This window comes from Tamandua tetradactyla, chromosome 4, assembly GCF_023851605.1.
Source record: "Tamandua tetradactyla isolate mTamTet1 chromosome 4, mTamTet1.pri, whole genome shotgun sequence".
NCBI lineage: Eukaryota > Metazoa > Chordata > Mammalia > Pilosa > Myrmecophagidae > Tamandua > Tamandua tetradactyla.
Window position 1 is genome coordinate 52,576,941 of NC_135330.1, and position 18,138 is coordinate 52,595,078.

Here is an 18,138-nt window from a genome sequence, read left to right on the forward strand (position 1 = left end):
GATTTTCAAACTGAGTCTATGATCCCCAAAAAAGACCAATCAAAAGTCACTTCTAACCCAATTTTCAATTTATAAAATATATCCGTAACAGTTAGCATATAATAGACTTATTTTGTATATCTATGGGAAAATTTTGCTAATTCATAAAGTAAAACAGAATTATGAAACAATATATGTAAACAGATTGGCATCCAATTTATAGGCAACTGAACAAAGTAGTTACAAACATTGATATAACAGATAGTAAAAATCTTTGTTGCAAACTAGAGGCTAAATCTCTCCTAAAAGCAATCAAATGTATTGTTTTATAAACAATTCTTGCCAAACATAATCCTTGCCCAGGATTTCTCAGAGAGTTCCTTATATAACGTTAACTTTAGATGAGACTCAAAAGTTCCTTTGGGACAAATGCCTACTTAATTCACAATTGTTTTCCTGTGAACAATAGTTGGACTGATAAATTACAAGGCTAAGCTGCACAATGTATTTCTAATATCAAAAACTGAATTCAATTTTGATGCATAGGCTCATAATTACCATATCATAATTATGATGCCTATCTTCTATAATTAATCAGCTTGACTTATGATGGAATTGGGGAAGCTACATAGTTCATTGTAATTAATTGTAATTGGTACCTTTCGAGAAATGTGCTTCAAATTTGGAATATAATTATTATAAAGACAAAAGTAATCCACAGTTGCTCTTAATTAAATACTGAAACCAAAAATACAAACAAAAGTCTTTACAGGTGCAAAAGCAGTAAAATATGCAGTTGCATTTTAGATTAGCTGGTTATTAGGAAAGTAAATCATTATGTTAACTAGTTTAGTCAAACTGAACTATACGATAGCTCTTACTCATACCTACAGGTTTTGTCGTGACCCAGTCTTTGGGACCAATATTCATCAGGTCAAGAAAAATAAAAATAGCCTTAACTTAGCACACGAGACCTTGCTAGTATAATTTTATTCTCTTGCCAAGCTTAAATAGAAGAGATTCGACATTATGTCTGGGAGCTAAACATCACTTTGGACACCAGATTTAAGATTACTTATACTTCCTTTCTCTTTCCAATGACTCTCAGGGACTGTAATCCTGCTTTTGGTTTCCATTCTTGTAAATCAATGTGATACCCTTGACAGAAACACCATGACAAAATCCACGTTGTGATTCAAGACTTACTTTCTGTCTTTCCTTATAGAGAACCAACACATATTTTGTGCCCTGCTTCTGAAAGCCGAAACCTTGTGTTGTTTCCGAACACTCCAGTGACTGTCCAGAACCCTGTGCCCCAAAAGGGTGGGCTTTGGGCATTTAAATCTCTCAGAGACTTTGGAGGAATATGTCCAACAACAAATACAATTCCAGATCTTTATCCTTTTGAGTCTTCCCTGATCTATTCATTGTGTTTGACCACAGTACACTAACATCTAACAAAACTCACTAGCATAATGATATCAAACAAATAGTAATTTAGGTGATTCCTAAAAGAGGTTAGGCTATCTCGAAAGACTGCAATGTAAGTCCAATGACAACCATCTATCAAGCATCTAGCAAAGGATATTTTGGGACAGATTTAAAAATGAGCTATTCTGGTGATCTCAAGAAGTCTTTCCAAGTTTAAAAATGCTGTGATTTTATAAATCGATAAGGAAGAAATTCTTGAGTAAAGGTTATAACTGCTGCATTGAATAAAAGCAAAATGAAATTGAAGATCTTCCTAGAAAGTTTAAGAACATTGTATTATGGAATAAAATAAATCAGTGATTTTATGGCCAAAATAGATCTGCTTGAAATAAAACAAACCAAAACTTAATTTACAATATTTTATTTTGGCTTTAGTCTCATGCTGTCTGAAAGGGGCATACAGGAAAATTACTGTCTAAGCTCTCGGTAATTGCTTACTCTTTAAGATTCCATGTTTTCAAAAAGGCACCTAACAATCAGGGAAAAAAAATGTCTGACATTTAATAGGAATGCTAATAGACTGCTGTAAAACAAACAAAAAAAAAATTGAGAGTTACAACTTAACATCTTGGAAGTCAGACAAAGTAAAATGCAAATACTAGGTCTGGGAGCTACTAGCCATATATTGGCTACCTGGGTCTTGTATTAATCTACAAATTTGAGGTACTAGTAACTTTTGGGGAGGGCTGCTGTGAGAACTATAGATTATAGAATATATATAAAATACATAATATATGATATTTATACCATGTATAAAAATATGTATACAAACCTGGTATCTCCCTGGAACTTTGGCTACCTGTGTGACACCTAAGACTCAGAGTTGGAGTTGTGCAGCTCTGAAAGTCAGCATTGCTACATACAACAACTGCTAAAGAAACCAAAAAAGAGATGAGACTTCGATTACAGATAAGAATGAGGCCAAGTGGGTTGGGACTAAGGTAAATCAGAATACAGGGGTAAGGATGACATTGTTGGTGTTTTAGAATATCACTACTGTATTAGACCAAAGGAAGAGAGGCTTATCTTGTCCAAAACCTAAATTTTCTATAGCACATAATCTAACTCAGCCTGTCTGAATAGATCATTTAAACAACCCAAACACATGGAGCCCAGAATGGGAATGAGGGCCTGTAATTCTGTATAGTTAATGCAATACCCAGATACATCCCTGAGTACGTTGAGAGGTAATCACAAAGTATTGGCAAAGTCCCTTGAGGGACAGGAGAAAAAATAGGGAACTATTAAGCTTTACCATGAGGTTTGATATGTCTCAAACATTAGGGACTCTTAAGTCAATAGGCCAAACTCTTGATCTTGAGGCTTGCTCTTATGAAGCCAATTTCTATAGCGAAATAGCTGTCTACCTTTAGTTGTGCCTAAGAATTACTTCCAGAAAACCTCTTTTGTTGCTCAGATGTGGCCTCTCTTTCTCTAAGTCCAACTCTGCAAGGAAAATCATTACCTTCCCTCCTATGTGAGACATGATACCCAGGGGCAAATTCTCCCTGGCAATGTGGAGCATGACTCTCAGGGTTGAGTGAGGTCCTGGCACTGTGGTTCAACAACACCTTCCTGACTAAAAGGGGGGAAAGAAATGTAACAAAATATTGTACCAGTGGCTAAAAGAGTTTAAATACAGTTGAGAGTCTGTTCTGGAGGCTTCTCTTATGCTAGCTTCAGCTAGATATTACTAATTACCAGCGTTTGCCAAACCCCAACCAACATCATTCCTGCCAACCCTAAAGAACACCTAGGGCTCTATCTGATATCCTACAAAAGGACACACACTAAGATTACTTTCCAGAAATCTTTCTAACATGAAAAAGTTAGAATGGGCATAGCCCAAATACCCCTTAAAGTTTGGGAGAAAGATCAAAGGAAAAGGTGACGTTATACTGAGAAGATAGGATTTAACAAATGAGTATGACTGCCAAATCACTATATTGATATTTCTTTCAGTCTCCAGTGTCCTGGAGCAGCCAGAAGGAAAAATCTAAAATTGTAGAACTATACCCCATACCAAACTCTGAAATCTGTTCTATAACTAATTGTTGCAGTGTGCATTGAAATTTATTGCTTTTCTGTATACATATGTTCTTTTTCACAATTAATAAAAAGACTAACTTTTTCTGAGAACAGGATTGTTGCCTTATAGATTATCTGAGGTAAAAATGTATATAAAAAGCATACAAAAATATATTAAAATATATACACAGACTGTATTGTCTAGCCTAGCCTATAGTAAGTATGTAGCTATGTTTTGTTTTGTTTTCCCAAGATACAAGAAGTCTAAGAATCAGTGGTTCCAATAACACTAAAAAAGCAAAGCAAACTCTACAGGTTTTTCAGAACTAATTAGTTAATGTGAAGATTTGTATGCTTGCTTCACCTCAATAAATCAATTTCTTCTATCATGGAAAAGATAAACCATTCAGGGGTAAATCTGTTTTGCTACATATATTATACTGACTCAGAGACAAAAATATAGCTTTGGATTAATCTTTAAATTAAGACTAATTTTAACGACAGAGTGAATGAACAAGTTATTAACAAAATAAGGTGTTAAAACTTTTTAAAACATATCTCAATATACATCCATTCACCATCTCTTACTTTTCAGTCCCATCGCTATCACTGTGATTTCTAAAGAATGTCTGACATCATTAGCATCTTCAATCTACTGACTTTACCACTATTCATTATTTGTTATCTATCCCATGTCCTCATTTCACCGCTTATCAGCTTATATCAAATGCTCATCAAAAATAGCCGGCCCTTCCATATACAGTCGTTTCTCATGCCTCTATCTCACTCAGGTCTGCTCTACAAGCAAAATCTAATTCTGCCACACGCATCTCTCCAACTACTACTCTCTGGCAAATAACAATTGGCAAGTCATAAACACGTGCATGTTTTACATTCATAAACCATGCCATCTGGGAGGTGAGGATTGCTCAAGAATTCTACCTTTCTCCAATCCATTCACTCTTTCACTGACATAGAGGATAAGTTCACGTCTTCTCTCTCTCCTCAAACCTCCATCATCCCCTGCCTCTCCTCACATTCTTCTGATGATCTCGATGATTTCACTGAGAAAACTGAAACAATAAAGAACTCCCATAAGCTCTCTCTACCACATTTGACCATATACTTGACTCTGTACCTACTTCTGTTTTCCCACTTGTTAAAATGGATGGGGAGTACACACACTTATCACAGGAAGATCTTCCATCAGTGTGCCAGTTTGCATCCAAGGACTTAATTTTTCTGGCATTCCTCTCTCCAGCATCATTAATTTTATCGTCTTTGGTAGATCATTTCCTTCATCATATATACTTGGTGACCTTTTTCCCTCTTAAAAAAATTAGTTAAAAAAAGCTTTCCTTGATCAAGCACTACTACTCATAAGTTACTGCCCCATTTCTCTGATTTCACTACAGAAAGCATGTTAAAACTATAGTAACTGCTGTCTCCTGTTTTTCTTTACTTTCAGTTTTTAAGCCTTCTTTTCTAAGATTTTAAAGCAATAAACTTCTTGGTAGGCACCGTTTTGTCTGCATCTCATAATCATTATTTCCTGGGCGCCCAAAACTCTTATTTCTTTTTCAACACCCTTTGTTTTCTGATTGCACTTCAGTTTATATAATTTGTTTTCTCTATTCTTTAAGTTGCTCATATTTTCTTCTGCAATATCTAATCTACTATTTAGCTCATCCAATGGCATTTTGATTTTAAATATTTTACTTTTTATCTCTAGTCTCTTTTGGTTGTTTTTTTTATAATTTCTGTTACCCTCATCATTATGTTTATAATTCATATCTTTAACATGTTAATATAGCTTTTTAAAAAAAGTTTGCCAATTTATTTGTCATTGCTTAGACTCTTTAAATTGCTTGATTTTTTTATGGAGTATTGGATACACTTTATGCTTCTTTGCATCTCTCATGAATTCTGATTTGATGATTTGATGCTTGCATTGTTTGCTACATTGTTGAGATGCTAAATTTTTTGTTGTCCTTTAAAGAATGTTGAGTTTTGGTCTGTTAACCAAATTAACATCCTAGTAAATTAACTTTATAATTTACTTATAAAGTTAATTTACTTATAAATCAGCTTGACCATTTCAAGGCCTGTATTTTAACTCAAACTATTTTTAGATAAAAATATTATTCTAGGCTAGTTATCCCTATGGCAATTATATGGCCTTTCTTGAGACTAATGAATGCACTGGATGTTCAGTAAGCTCTCTCTAACATTTCTTTGGTTGGAAGTCCACATTTCTTAACCTTACTTGAGTTCTGGTTGTTTTCTTACATCTCCCTGGTAGTTTCTTTTCTTCTGTAAAATTATTTTTCTTTATCTGGACTCATGGAGTCTCATTTTATGCATGTGTTCCTAATTATTCAGCCCAGACTCAAGGAGACTCCTAGGTAGTTTTCTGGGGCTTTTTCTCTGCATAGCTTCTTTTTCTTGAGGCCAATATATTATTGAAATTTCACATGACCTAGAAATTATCTTGCCTTCTCTGTTTATTTTAAAACATACCTAATATATTGGCAAATCATTTTAGCCCTATCTTTAAAATATATCCTACAACCAATTCCATTTTTCCATCTCCAGTGTGAATTCAAGCCACCATATCTCTCACTTAAATTAAATTTCTGAGCTTCCAGTTGGTCATATTTCAGTTGTCTAACACATTTTCTTCCCAAAGATGTATTTTCTATTCTCCATATAATTAACATAGTGATCTATGTAAAATGCAGCGTGGCTTAAATACACCTCTCCTTAAAACTAATGACTTTCTGGCTCTGGATAACACTAAATTATCCTACCTATCCTAAAAAATCTCATCTACCAATACCCATTTCCCTTGCTCACTCTGCTCTAGTCATACTGGCCAGCTTTCTCGGTCTTAAACATGTGAAGTATGTCACAGAGTCCTGTCATTGGTGTAGCAAGTCTCTAAGTTGACTCTTAAAGATCTTCACCTCCTGGTATACCTCCCCACTGAACCAGAGTGACTGTATAAGCTAGAACATTGCAGAAGAGACAGTGTGTGATAGCTGAAGCTAGGTCATAAAAAAACAAAACAAAACAAAACAAAAACATTGTGTCTCTTGCTTTGGTCTACTAAATTGCTCATTAAGGGTGAATCTAGCTGCCATACTATGAGGAAACTTAACCATCCCTGTGGAAGGTGAGATGCCCATGTGCAAAGAACCAAAGCTTCCTGCCAACAGAGCACCTACTCCCCAGCCATGAAATGGAACCACCTTGGAAACAGAACCTCCAGTGCCAGATGAGCGTTCAGGCAGCAGAAGCCTTGGCCAGTTCTGACTAGAACCTCATGAAGAGATCCCAAGCCAGAACAGCCTAATCAAACTACCATGGGTCATAATCCATGACCCTCAGAAACTATAAGAGTTAGTAAATTTTAATGTTTAAGCTACTACATTTTTGGATAATTTGTTCTATAGCAGTGGGTAAGTAGTAAACACTATTTGCTTTTAGGAAATTCTTCCTACCTGTATTTGCATGATATGCCCTTTCCCTTAGTTTAAGTCTCTGATCAAATCTCCCAGTAGTAGAACAAAAGTTCACTTTACCAGAGGCTTTATCTGTACTGTTTGTTCACTGCTATGCCTCAGTAGTATTTAATCACACCAAACTACAAAAAAAAAAAAATGTAGCAATTAATAGAGGCTAAAGGATATATATTACTAGGAAAAAGGGACACATGATAAAAGAAGATTCTTTGACATGTTGCTTGTCCTTTCTCATCCCCTCCTTTCAGGATTCCACACTCCTCTGCTCCAAATTCCTTCTTTGTATTATACCAGTAGTTTTCCCCCATCCTCTGAAAATGTAGCAAAAGGTCCTAAATTTTCTTTACAAATTTATTCTTATAAATCAGCCATATATTGGTAGTTAGGGAATATTAAAATCTTGATAAAAAGTAAGCTGCAAAATATTTTTTTGAAAAACACTATATCTCTCAAATGCATCTTACCCGCACATGCCAAATAGCTCTTTGATGTTTGTTGCCACCTGAATTCAAGGACCGCCCTCCCTCCATCACCGAGTTTCAGAAAGTCAGGAAGCCTCTTACTCCCTGCTGACCACAACGTGTTCTCAGAGAAGATTTTTGGTTGGGTCATCACACATTTAGAAATTTTAAATTTTAATATCTATAATTTAGATATTTTAAGAATTGAGGTATGTTTTTTCCCCAGTCTCCCACTAATAATCACTTCCCTCCTTCCTTTCTGCAATGCCACTTTTTGTAAAAGAAAAAAAAAAACTATTTTACATTCTTTCTCTTTTTTCCAGAAGATTCCCAAGAGGAGTTATTAAAACATTTACTGAAATGATAAAATTGTCTTCTTTTAATTAAGACAAATATTATTTCTTCTATTTCATTTTAATAAAGATCAATTTGAGTTCTATTTATTGTTAGTATTTTTTTCGGTACAACTTTAACTTTGTAATAAAAAGGTTTTAAAGCAATAGGTTTATCTTTGATAAATATAGTCAAAAAAGAAATATTTAAAATACTAGTGAATAGATCATCTGGAAGGTGAGAGCCACAAGGAATATAAGATATTTGACTTTTTCCAAGGTGGAAAAGAACACAGGGCATTTCCCAGTCAAAAGTAACAAGTGATAAACGATATTCCATTGTACTTCCACCACCCTCTTTTCTAAATCACCACTAAGAAAACAGGAACAAAAACATCATTTGGAGCCCAAAATGTGAAATAAAGGGATGATATAATTCATTTGGATAGGAAATATAAGGGGAAGATGCATGATGGTTTAATGCATGATGAATTTAATTTTTTGATTTTTAAAAATCATGAGAAATCTTTGGGACATCTTTGCAAAAATATCTGATCATTAATTATACACATGAGTTTGGATTTTATGACAGAGATGGTACTATGCTAAAGAAACTGATAAATGATATGGGAATGATTAGCATTTTACTGGTACTTTAACCCTGGTCATTGGTTATACTGTCCAGGAAAAAATGTAGAGAATCAGGTAAAAAAAAGCATTGCAAAAGAGGGTACCCTGGGTATTACTGATATTTGAAATATTTATATTTTATAAATGATATTAGAATTAAAAAGGTGAGAAGTCTTTGAAAGAAAGTGAAAGGGAATGACCCAAGAGTTAAGAAAGAATTCCACAGTGTTAGGGCACAAAAGCAAGCAGAGAAAGAAATTATCATATGAGAGAAAAGAGGCAAAAAAGATAATTGAACAAAAAAGAGTAAGCAAGTAAGATAATTAAAAAAAACTATCTCCACAAGGGACCCATAGTATTCTTGAGAGAAGAACTTTAGTGAAATGGATGGTGGGCAAGTTGGAATGCAGGGGTCTAAGGAGGCTGTAAGGTTGAAGTAATGAGTGCTCCTTTTTCAATGTTAGGCATAAAGAGAAGAAAGAATCGGTAATAACTATAATTAGAAAAGTGGTTTGATGTATAGGTAGCATAAAATACTCTAAAAGAACAAGTGCATAATGCTGTTTGATATGCTTCTATATTAATAATTAATGACCTTTATGATTATATTTTGAGCTTATCTTTCAGCTTTTTAATAGGTATTAATTTAAATCTTCCCCAATAATTCAAATGCCTTTTCCACAGTTTGTTCTTTTTTTAACATTTATTACTATCTAACATTGTATACATTTACATATTTAATTTGCACATTATTTGGCATAAATATTAACAGGTAAGTTCCATGACAGCAGGAATTTTTTATTATTGAATTTATTACTATATCTTCAGCTGATACTCAGTGCTTGCACCATAGAAACCTCAATAAATATTTGTTGAATAAATGAATAGTTATAAATGGGGATATACTGTGGCACATTTGTGTGTGTTTGTATGTAAAATACCATGATAGGTACAGAGTAGGAAACAAAGAATTATGTCAATTAGTCTCATGAAAATGTGAAGCTAATTGAACAAAGTCATGTAAACTTGAAAGTATAGTGTAAACAATAAGTCCACATATGACAGCATAGCAGGTAGCAAATAGCAGATCCACAATAAATGGTTACCAAAAATAATGATAAAAATAATGAATGGCAACAGACACCTGAAAGGTACAACTGACATGGGAAGTTTAAGAAAAAAATGAAAATAACCAAGAAAGGAAAAGGAAATCTAATAAAAATGTTCATTTGCTCTCCAGTGAACAGTGTGTATACAGCAGCAAAATTCTAAATTTTTATTGAGTTCAACATTTAGAAACAATCCATATAAGACCTCACTTTAGTACAATTCAAAAGGTAAATGCTCAGACTTGAGATGCAAAAATAAAAGAACAAAAGACCAAATTTGGAAGATGGAAAAGTTGAAGGATAGAAAAGGAAAACAAATGTTTAGACAACACAGGGATACAAAACATACCATGAATAGTTCAAAGGATATGAAGTAAATATATTCCTTAATAAAGGAACTAAATTATCATATAAATATATTGGGATAGGAGAATGACAGAGGATTTTTTAATTAGCTATATTCTTGTCTCAAGAGAACGTAGTACTCAAATTAGGTCTAAAATTGACAAATTAAGGATGAGTGAGTGATTCATATTGTCAAGAGCTATGGAGAAGAAACAGTTTTTAAAAGTAGTTTCTTCTAAGAGATAGATTAAGGAGGGGAAGGAATAAGAAAGAGAACTGATTCCTGAAATCCTGTATCTATTTTGTTCTGATTATAACTGCTAAACAGTGAAACAACTGTTATTTACAAATGTGTGGCCCATTTGAACAGTAAGTTATTATCACCATTGGAAGTAGTTTGGTGTCAAGGGAATGTCCTGGGGTTGTTCTGACCTGGGTAGAATCCTGTCTCTGCCACTCTGAATGACTGGGAAATTTACTTAATACCTCTGAACTTTGGTTCTTTCATTTATAAAACAATTGTGGTGGATTGAATAACACAAAGTGCACAAAATGTCTTATTCTATGAAAGCTATTCAATAAATCTCAAATCTGTTGGGGATTTTTTCTTTTTTTATGAAATGGACTTGAAAAATAGAGCTAAAATGTACATGAGAATTGTAGCAATGTTGACTAAAATTGCCCACACATATAAAAATGCAAAGTTTTTGTGGAAAAGTAGAATTACTATATCAGTAAGCTTTAAATTTGATCATTTCAAGAAAACAGAGGATTTAAAAAAACACATTATTTCAACTCTAAGGGTATAATGCTTCATTATTTTTAAATAAAATTAATCCAGAATAATCAGAAGGGTTTTGACCTCAGGAAAACCAAATGATGCTTTTTAAAAAATGATTTTGCTCATATGATATAAATAAGAAGGAAATTACTGGGGCAGTTATTAAGGTATTTTCAAATTAATAATTACCCACTGATTTTCTAATAAAAATATAATATATAATTTGACATAGGAATATATTTATTTTTCTGAAATATTGCTAATTCTATAGCAGAATACCTACTAATTTTTCATTTTGACATTAAGAGCTCCCACTCTCTCTTCAATAACAAAAACATACAGCGTAATTCTAGGATTGAAAGTATTCTGCTTAGTTATTAAAAGAAGAAAATAATTTATACATTTAATTTTACAGCCTCAATAATAATAACCATATGTACCATTCAGAAATAATGTGGAGTTTTCAAAAGTTAGACTGTGCTAAATAAAATATTCCAAAATAACATTTTCACAGTATGTCAGAATGATTTAGTATCTATTTAGGAAAATTTCTTTAAAATTATGCCTAATTTCAAAATTACCACTTTTTAAAATGCATTGTTTACCTAAGGTAGATAATAATGATTAAGGTATGCATAGACATAACTGAAAAATCATTACAATATAAATCTTATCTATTAAAACAGTCTTTGGAAATGTTCACTCTAGGAACAAATATTTTAAAAATTTAGTTTAAATGAATTCTTCCTTAAGAGAACATGATCATGTTAATAATTATTTTTATATATTTAGTCTTGAAATTAAAGTTAAGGGAAGAAAACCTTTTTATTGCCCAAATCTTATTTATTTAACAATATTTCTCCAAGGTTCAATAGAATTGACCTTAAATTTTTGGTTTCTTTTTAAAATAAGGTAAAATTCTATTTTCCTCTTTAACAGCATCAGTATAACATGAATCTGCATGTTTATTCCTCACTGTCTAGTAATAGTGCTTTTAACACTACTTCTCAACCTAGTTAAAGAGGATGTACCCTAGGAATGAGATTTAACTGATATCCTTGCTAGGATGAAAAGAGAATTTCCCGAGAATCATCTATGTTTTTTCCATGTCATTCAATCGCTTAATGTGCGTGAACTTGACTAAAATTGTTAATCTGACACTTCTTGGCCCAGTGGAGTATATTCTGTTAGGCGTGATCACACCATGATTTTAGACTTCCTGCCCATCCTTAGATACTCATTGGGCACTGCAAGTGCATGAAAATGACAGTAACATAGAATTGAGCATATTAAGGGTAAAATTCTAAAGAGTTTATTTTCCTTTAACTGAGGATACAAGAAAGATTTTGTGCATTCAGAAGGATTAAATTGTACCCAGACCAGTTAATCAGAAAGAAAGGGTTACTTACACTCCTCTTCCTTGCAACCTCCAAATGAACAACTTATTTAGGGAGATGAAACCAAAATTGTTTGACTGAGAAGGTTGATTAATGTCTAGACCAAGTCCTAATGTATTCAATATATAGTCTCCACTGAAAGCTCTCCATTATTTTCCATATGGACAGCTGAGTATCCATAGGCAAAAGAATGAATAGGGACCCCTATCTCACTCCATACACAAAATTTTTAACTCAAGATGGATAAAAGACCTAAATATAAGAACCAGCACTATAAAATTCCTAGAAGAAAATATAGGGAAGTGTCTTGAAGACCTGATGATAGGTAGTTGTTTCTTAGACTTTACACACAAAGCATGAGCAAGAAAAGAAAAAGATATATGAATAGGACCTCACAAAAATTAAAAATGTTTGTTCATTCAAGAACTTTATCATGAAAATGAAAAGGCAACCTACTCAACAGGGGAAAATATTTGGAAACCACATATCCAAAAAGAGTTTAATATCCTGAATATATGAAGCTATCCTACATCTCAACAATAAAATGACAAACAACCCAATTTAAAAAATGGGCAAAAGACATCAATGGACATTTCTATAAAGAGGAGATACAAATGGCCAAAAATTACATATAAACATGCTCAACATCACTAGCTATTAGGGAAATGCAAATCAAACTGTAAATGAGATACCACCTAATCGAATGGTTACTATTAAAAAAAAAACAGAAAATTGTAAGTGTTGGAGATGATGTGAAGAAATAGGAAGTCATTCATTGCTAGTGGGAATGCAAAATGATGCAGCCACAGTGGAAGACCATTTGGCAGTTCCTTATAAAGTTAGGTGTACAACCATCCAGAAATCTCACCTCTAGGTACATAACCAAAAGAATTGAAATTTGAATTTCTTCATTCATTTGCTTATTTGGGTGAAAAAAGAATCTTCAGAATTTGGAAAGCATTGTTCCACTGTCTTCTGGCTTTTGGTATTACAAGTCTGAAGACATTCTGATTCTCCATCAAGTTGTGAATTTTTTCTTCTCTCCTTCTGCTCCTCAGGTTCATTCTCCTCCCCTTTTCATTCTTTGTTTTTCTCTCAATGCCACTGACCAGCATAGTTCATTTTATAACCATTCTTCTCTAATGAGTAGGTCCTCTCAATCTGACAATTAAAGTCTAGGAAATGTGATGTACTTTATCTTTGCCAACAGTCTGTCCTCTGTTTTCCTGACTCTTTTAATTCCCTACTCTATGGATATCATTTCTTTCTTACTACCCTTTAATTTTCTTTTTCATTATTTTCTTTTATTATTCCTGCTATTTTTTTGCATTCTTTGAAATGTCCTTAGGTTTATCTTCCAGGCCCTTCATTGAACTTTCCGTTCGTTAGAGTATTTTTTAATTTCTAGTACTTCCTTTAGGTTCACTGGATGTGTCTTGTTTTGTTTAAGTTTGTTATATTTTATAGTTTATCCTTGTTTTATATATGAACAGCTCGTTATTTGGAATACAAATTATTAAATATATATTTTAAAGTTTCTTTTTAAACCTGATTTGTATTGCATTGCTTCTTTTTCCTCAGTTCCTCTTTCTGCATGTGTATTCTTTCTTAATTCATTTTTCTTGTTCTCATTAAAGATTTTCTCAAATGTCTAGTAATTCCTGCTATTTGAACAATGTGTAGGAGTAGAACACTTAAAAACTGTGACCTGAACATGGGAAGTATATTTTCTGATGGACTTTACTGTGGGGTGATCAGAAACTGTGGGGTATCTGTACTGGGAAAATGAGACTGCATATGTTATTTACTCTGGTGATGAAATATTTCTCCAGAGAAAATTCCTCCAGTCTTTTATCAGTGGAGATAGGGACCTATCATCAGAGATCTCAGGCCATTGGGCAGATGCTGAGCTGACTTGTGCTTCAAATTCAGTGAGGTGACTTGCCCTTAAGTCCCTTGACTTTAGCATGGTACCTGTACCCTCAGCCGTGCCTTGTGTTTCTAAGTGAAGAATCTCCCTGTATCAGGTTCTCCAAATAGTAAACTTCTGAGATGGAGAAAATAATCAACTGTGGATTTGTGGAGGTGGTCAAGGAACCAAACTGCTTCTCTTAAAGACTTTTAACAACCATTATTCTTGTATTTGGTCCAACATGCAGCCCTACTTTCAGAGGCATCTGGTGCCTCTAATTCTAAGACATTTTAAGTTCCATTGCACAAAGCAGGCTGCTTTTGAGTTTTTTTTTTTCTTCACCCAGCTTAAATTTCAGCTTCCTTCTGTCTGTTAAGTCAGTTACCACTCATCCATCTGCTTTCTAGCTTCCAATATTGCATTAGTGTTGTCTCATATACCATCCGCTTTGTCCTTGTGGGTGTAGCTCTTTTTATTCATTTCCTATCAATTTAGTACAGTCAGAAGGAAATGGAATGTATTTGTTTAACTGAAAGCTCTCAAACCCATGATGGAAAAAGGGTACTCTGGAAGACATCATGCATTTATTTCCTAATGCTTATCCTTTCTTGTTGCACAAAGCATTTCAGACAGCAAAAGATTGCACGTACTTTAAAACTCAAGATATCACTTGAGAGGCAAAAGATTCACAATTATATGCATGAAATAATTACAGAACATGCAGCAGATTATATTCAATACAAATTAATTTTGTAATAGCTATATATGATATGTTTGGGGTTTACTATGCTGAACTAATTAAAAAGCTACTGACAGTGTTTAAGTGAGCTGAAGAGAGTCTGGTCTGAATTATGTGAGTAACCTTGGAAAAGGAGGAGAGCAGACACATTTTAAAATATATACATATACTTTCAAAAGAAATATCCGATAAATTTTACAATCCTTTGTTTGGTATATGCCCTCTTCAAATGAAGGATGAGAAAGTTGATTTAAAAATGCGTAAGGTGATTAAGTAAATAAGAGTGAGAGTAATACAGAACCAGCCAAATTCAGAATTTAGCCCTAAGCTAATATAACCTAGAGCATGTCTATCAGGAGTAGCAGAAAAGGGCAAAACATGTACTTGAAAGACCCATGCATAGTTTGTATTTCCCCCAGTCTCTACAGAAGCTACCCAGATTTATCATTTGTCTGTGTAACAGATATGGCTAGAGATACACTCAATGGCTTAGAAGAAGAAACAGTACCTACTCAACATAAAATAACACTTTTTTTAAAATATTAAATTTAAATCCTATTTTTTAAATAGAAGCTAAAACTTTGTGAATTATACCATTTAATTTAGTTAAGAGTTTCTAGAATTTTAAGCCTAAAATATATGGAGAGCATAGAGCCAATGGCTCTTAAAACTGGGTTGCTTTCAAATCACCTGGGAATCTTTTAAAAATATACAGATTCTCAAGCCTCATCTCAGATACCTTGAATAGAATTTTCACAAAAACATTATTTTTAGAAGCTCTGCAGTTGATTCTGATGTGGTCTTCCTGACCCAGCTGCCTTGTTTTAGAGTTGAGGAAACTGAGGTTATTTGAACAAAATTACTTAGCATAGGTTATATGCAATAAAATAAGGTCAAGTCTTTTCTCTATATGATTCATTTCATTTCGATCGACAGAAAACTCAAGGAGTAGTAGAAATGATTTCACAGACAGACACCCTTTTTGCAACAGTCAATAAGGTAACTATTCTTATATGGCAAAAATAAATTAGACACACTTGGCTCCTTCTTGTAAATGTTTAAGGTCAGCAATATTTAATGTTGGCTGATTAAAAAAAATCAACTTTTAAAAATTCTTCTAACGTGGAAAGCACAGTCACTAAAGGAGATCTTAGAAACTTACAGATGATGTCCTATCCACTTCACAACGGCTGCTCAAAATAAAACAGGCTTCGGCATCATCCATCCTAAATGCAGACAGAAAAACAAACTTTTCACATATTGGAATAGTCACATGTTGTATGAAAACTAGAATTCTCATGCTTTGGTTCACATATCACACACAAAGAACATATAAACTATATATCAACAATCATATATGAAAGTTGGAGATCATGACTGCATTTGACAGTGAACTTCCTCTGAAAAAATAATCATTGTGGGTCTGGCTATATAACTCAATAATTTATAATAACAGAAATGAGAAAAAAGATGGACATCTTATTTGATTTTTCATGATTAATTACATTGTCAAATATAATCTTTGATTAAATTAAGGGGATTTGCCTTTATTTGGTTTAATTACATTTTAGCTGCAACATCTCAATGAAACCAAGAGAAAGGGAGCAGAACTGCTCAGCAATTCAGAAGTCAAAAGCTCCTCTATTTTTATATTTCTTGAAAATAATGTATCATCTGTTCCAACTCCAACCCCCATATTTATATTGCATATTTCTTAAATATAGTGATTATGCTTCTAAACACATATAACATTCTAAACACATAAAAGTAATTTACTTTTAAAATGAACAATGATTAGTTCTTCTGGTTCACTAGGATGAAATAAGCCTTTTCAAAAAATATTTTCTCTGGAAAGGAAAAATAATAAAGCACATGGAATTAGACCAAACAAAATAGCTACTCTGGACAAATGCTGAGACATGGTTATTAAGATAATCTGAGCATTGAATAACATTTCCAAACATTAATTTCAACAAGGTAATTAAAAACTCACGCAACTGACTTTTGGAACTTGTCTGGGGAATGCTACTCCTTGTTCCTTGCATGGGGAATTTTGTTGAAGAATGTATTAGTTAACATTAAAGTCTACATCTTTTATACGAAATGAGGGTTAAAAATAGATATAAAAATGAATACTCTGTCATTTAACTTAAGTATTACCAGCCTGCTACCTCTTCCTCATCCTCATTCTCTTCCTCCTTTTTATTATGAAGGGGCTTCTTATAAATGAGATTAGGGTGCTAAAAATCATCCCTAATTCTACTAAGAATAATTCATGTTAATACTATGCAGTATCTACCACTAGCTATTAGATACTAATAACAGCAGATACTAATGGCTAACAATAGCTTAGATTAACCTGTTAGATGGAAACAAAGCCTCCATTTATCAAATTCATATTTAATATCATATGGGCATTATTATAATTGTGTGAAGAACTTTCATGCAAGCAGTAAATTAAGCAGACTGATTTTCTATACAGATGAATATAATGACCAGATTAAATTGGGGTCCAAACAACTAAGTATATATATAGCAAAAGGACTCAGGTTAAACCAGAAATACTTGAAGTACAAAGAGAATTCCACTTATTTTAGAATTAACTTGGATTAGAATTAATCCACGAAAAATGCTAATATACTCTCAAACAAAGCTTAATATTGCAATTTGTATTATTCACTATATTCTGATACTTATGGTGTTCTTATTTGTTTCAGAAATTATCAAAGAACTGAAATAATCTCAGGTTCAAAATAAAGGTCAGAGTGACTGTTACTTTGTATCTAGTCATCAGTCGCAGGATGAAGCAGTAAACTGGAGCTTGGTAGTTTGTCCACAAGGTCTTTATTTTACTTCTGTTATTTTCAACGACCTCTACTCCCTACCACCCATCAGAACATATGCAGAAACGTACAAACTCTCTCACACACAAACACAACAAAACAGAACAACAACAAAAACAAATGAAAAGCATTTATGCCATAAAGCATTATGCCTCATAAAATGAGGAGACTTTTCAATCTAAAAGAGCAAGTAGAACAAATCAAGGATAAGCATGAAAATATGTTCAAAACTTTAAATGCAGCAGCAAACGTTGAACAAAGCCAACTCTGCTAAGGATCTCTTCCTGCTTCTGATACGATGGATGTTATGTTGCAGGCATCTTGACTCCCTGCTGTCCAGAGTCTGCCCGACCACAGCCATGCTCTCACTCTGCTCATGTGGTCCAAGCCCAATGAGCTGTGACAAATCTTTAAGAAGATGGCACCTTTGGGGTCAGATTGGCTCACACATGCACAAGAAAAAGAGGGACAGTAAATAAGATCTGTCACTACTTCTGATCCCCAAGGGACTCTTTTGTCTTTGACCGCCAGCAACACAAATGTTGTAATCTCTGTGCATCATATTAC

General features: G+C 33.4%; 1 protein-coding gene across 5 annotated transcripts in view; it reads right to left on the bottom strand.

Moving 5' to 3' along the window:
* Positions 1-18,138, bottom strand: part of KCNT2 (potassium sodium-activated channel subfamily T member 2) — a 450,533-nt gene that overhangs the window by 197,153 nt on the left and 235,242 nt on the right. For all 5 annotated transcript variants that reach the window (XM_077157297.1, XM_077157299.1, XM_077157298.1 and 2 more), the window contains one exon: positions 15,891-15,954. In XM_077157297.1, coding sequence (XP_077013412.1) covers positions 15,891-15,954 — 64 coding nt within the window. The remainder of the gene's footprint in view (positions 1-15,890; positions 15,955-18,138) is intronic.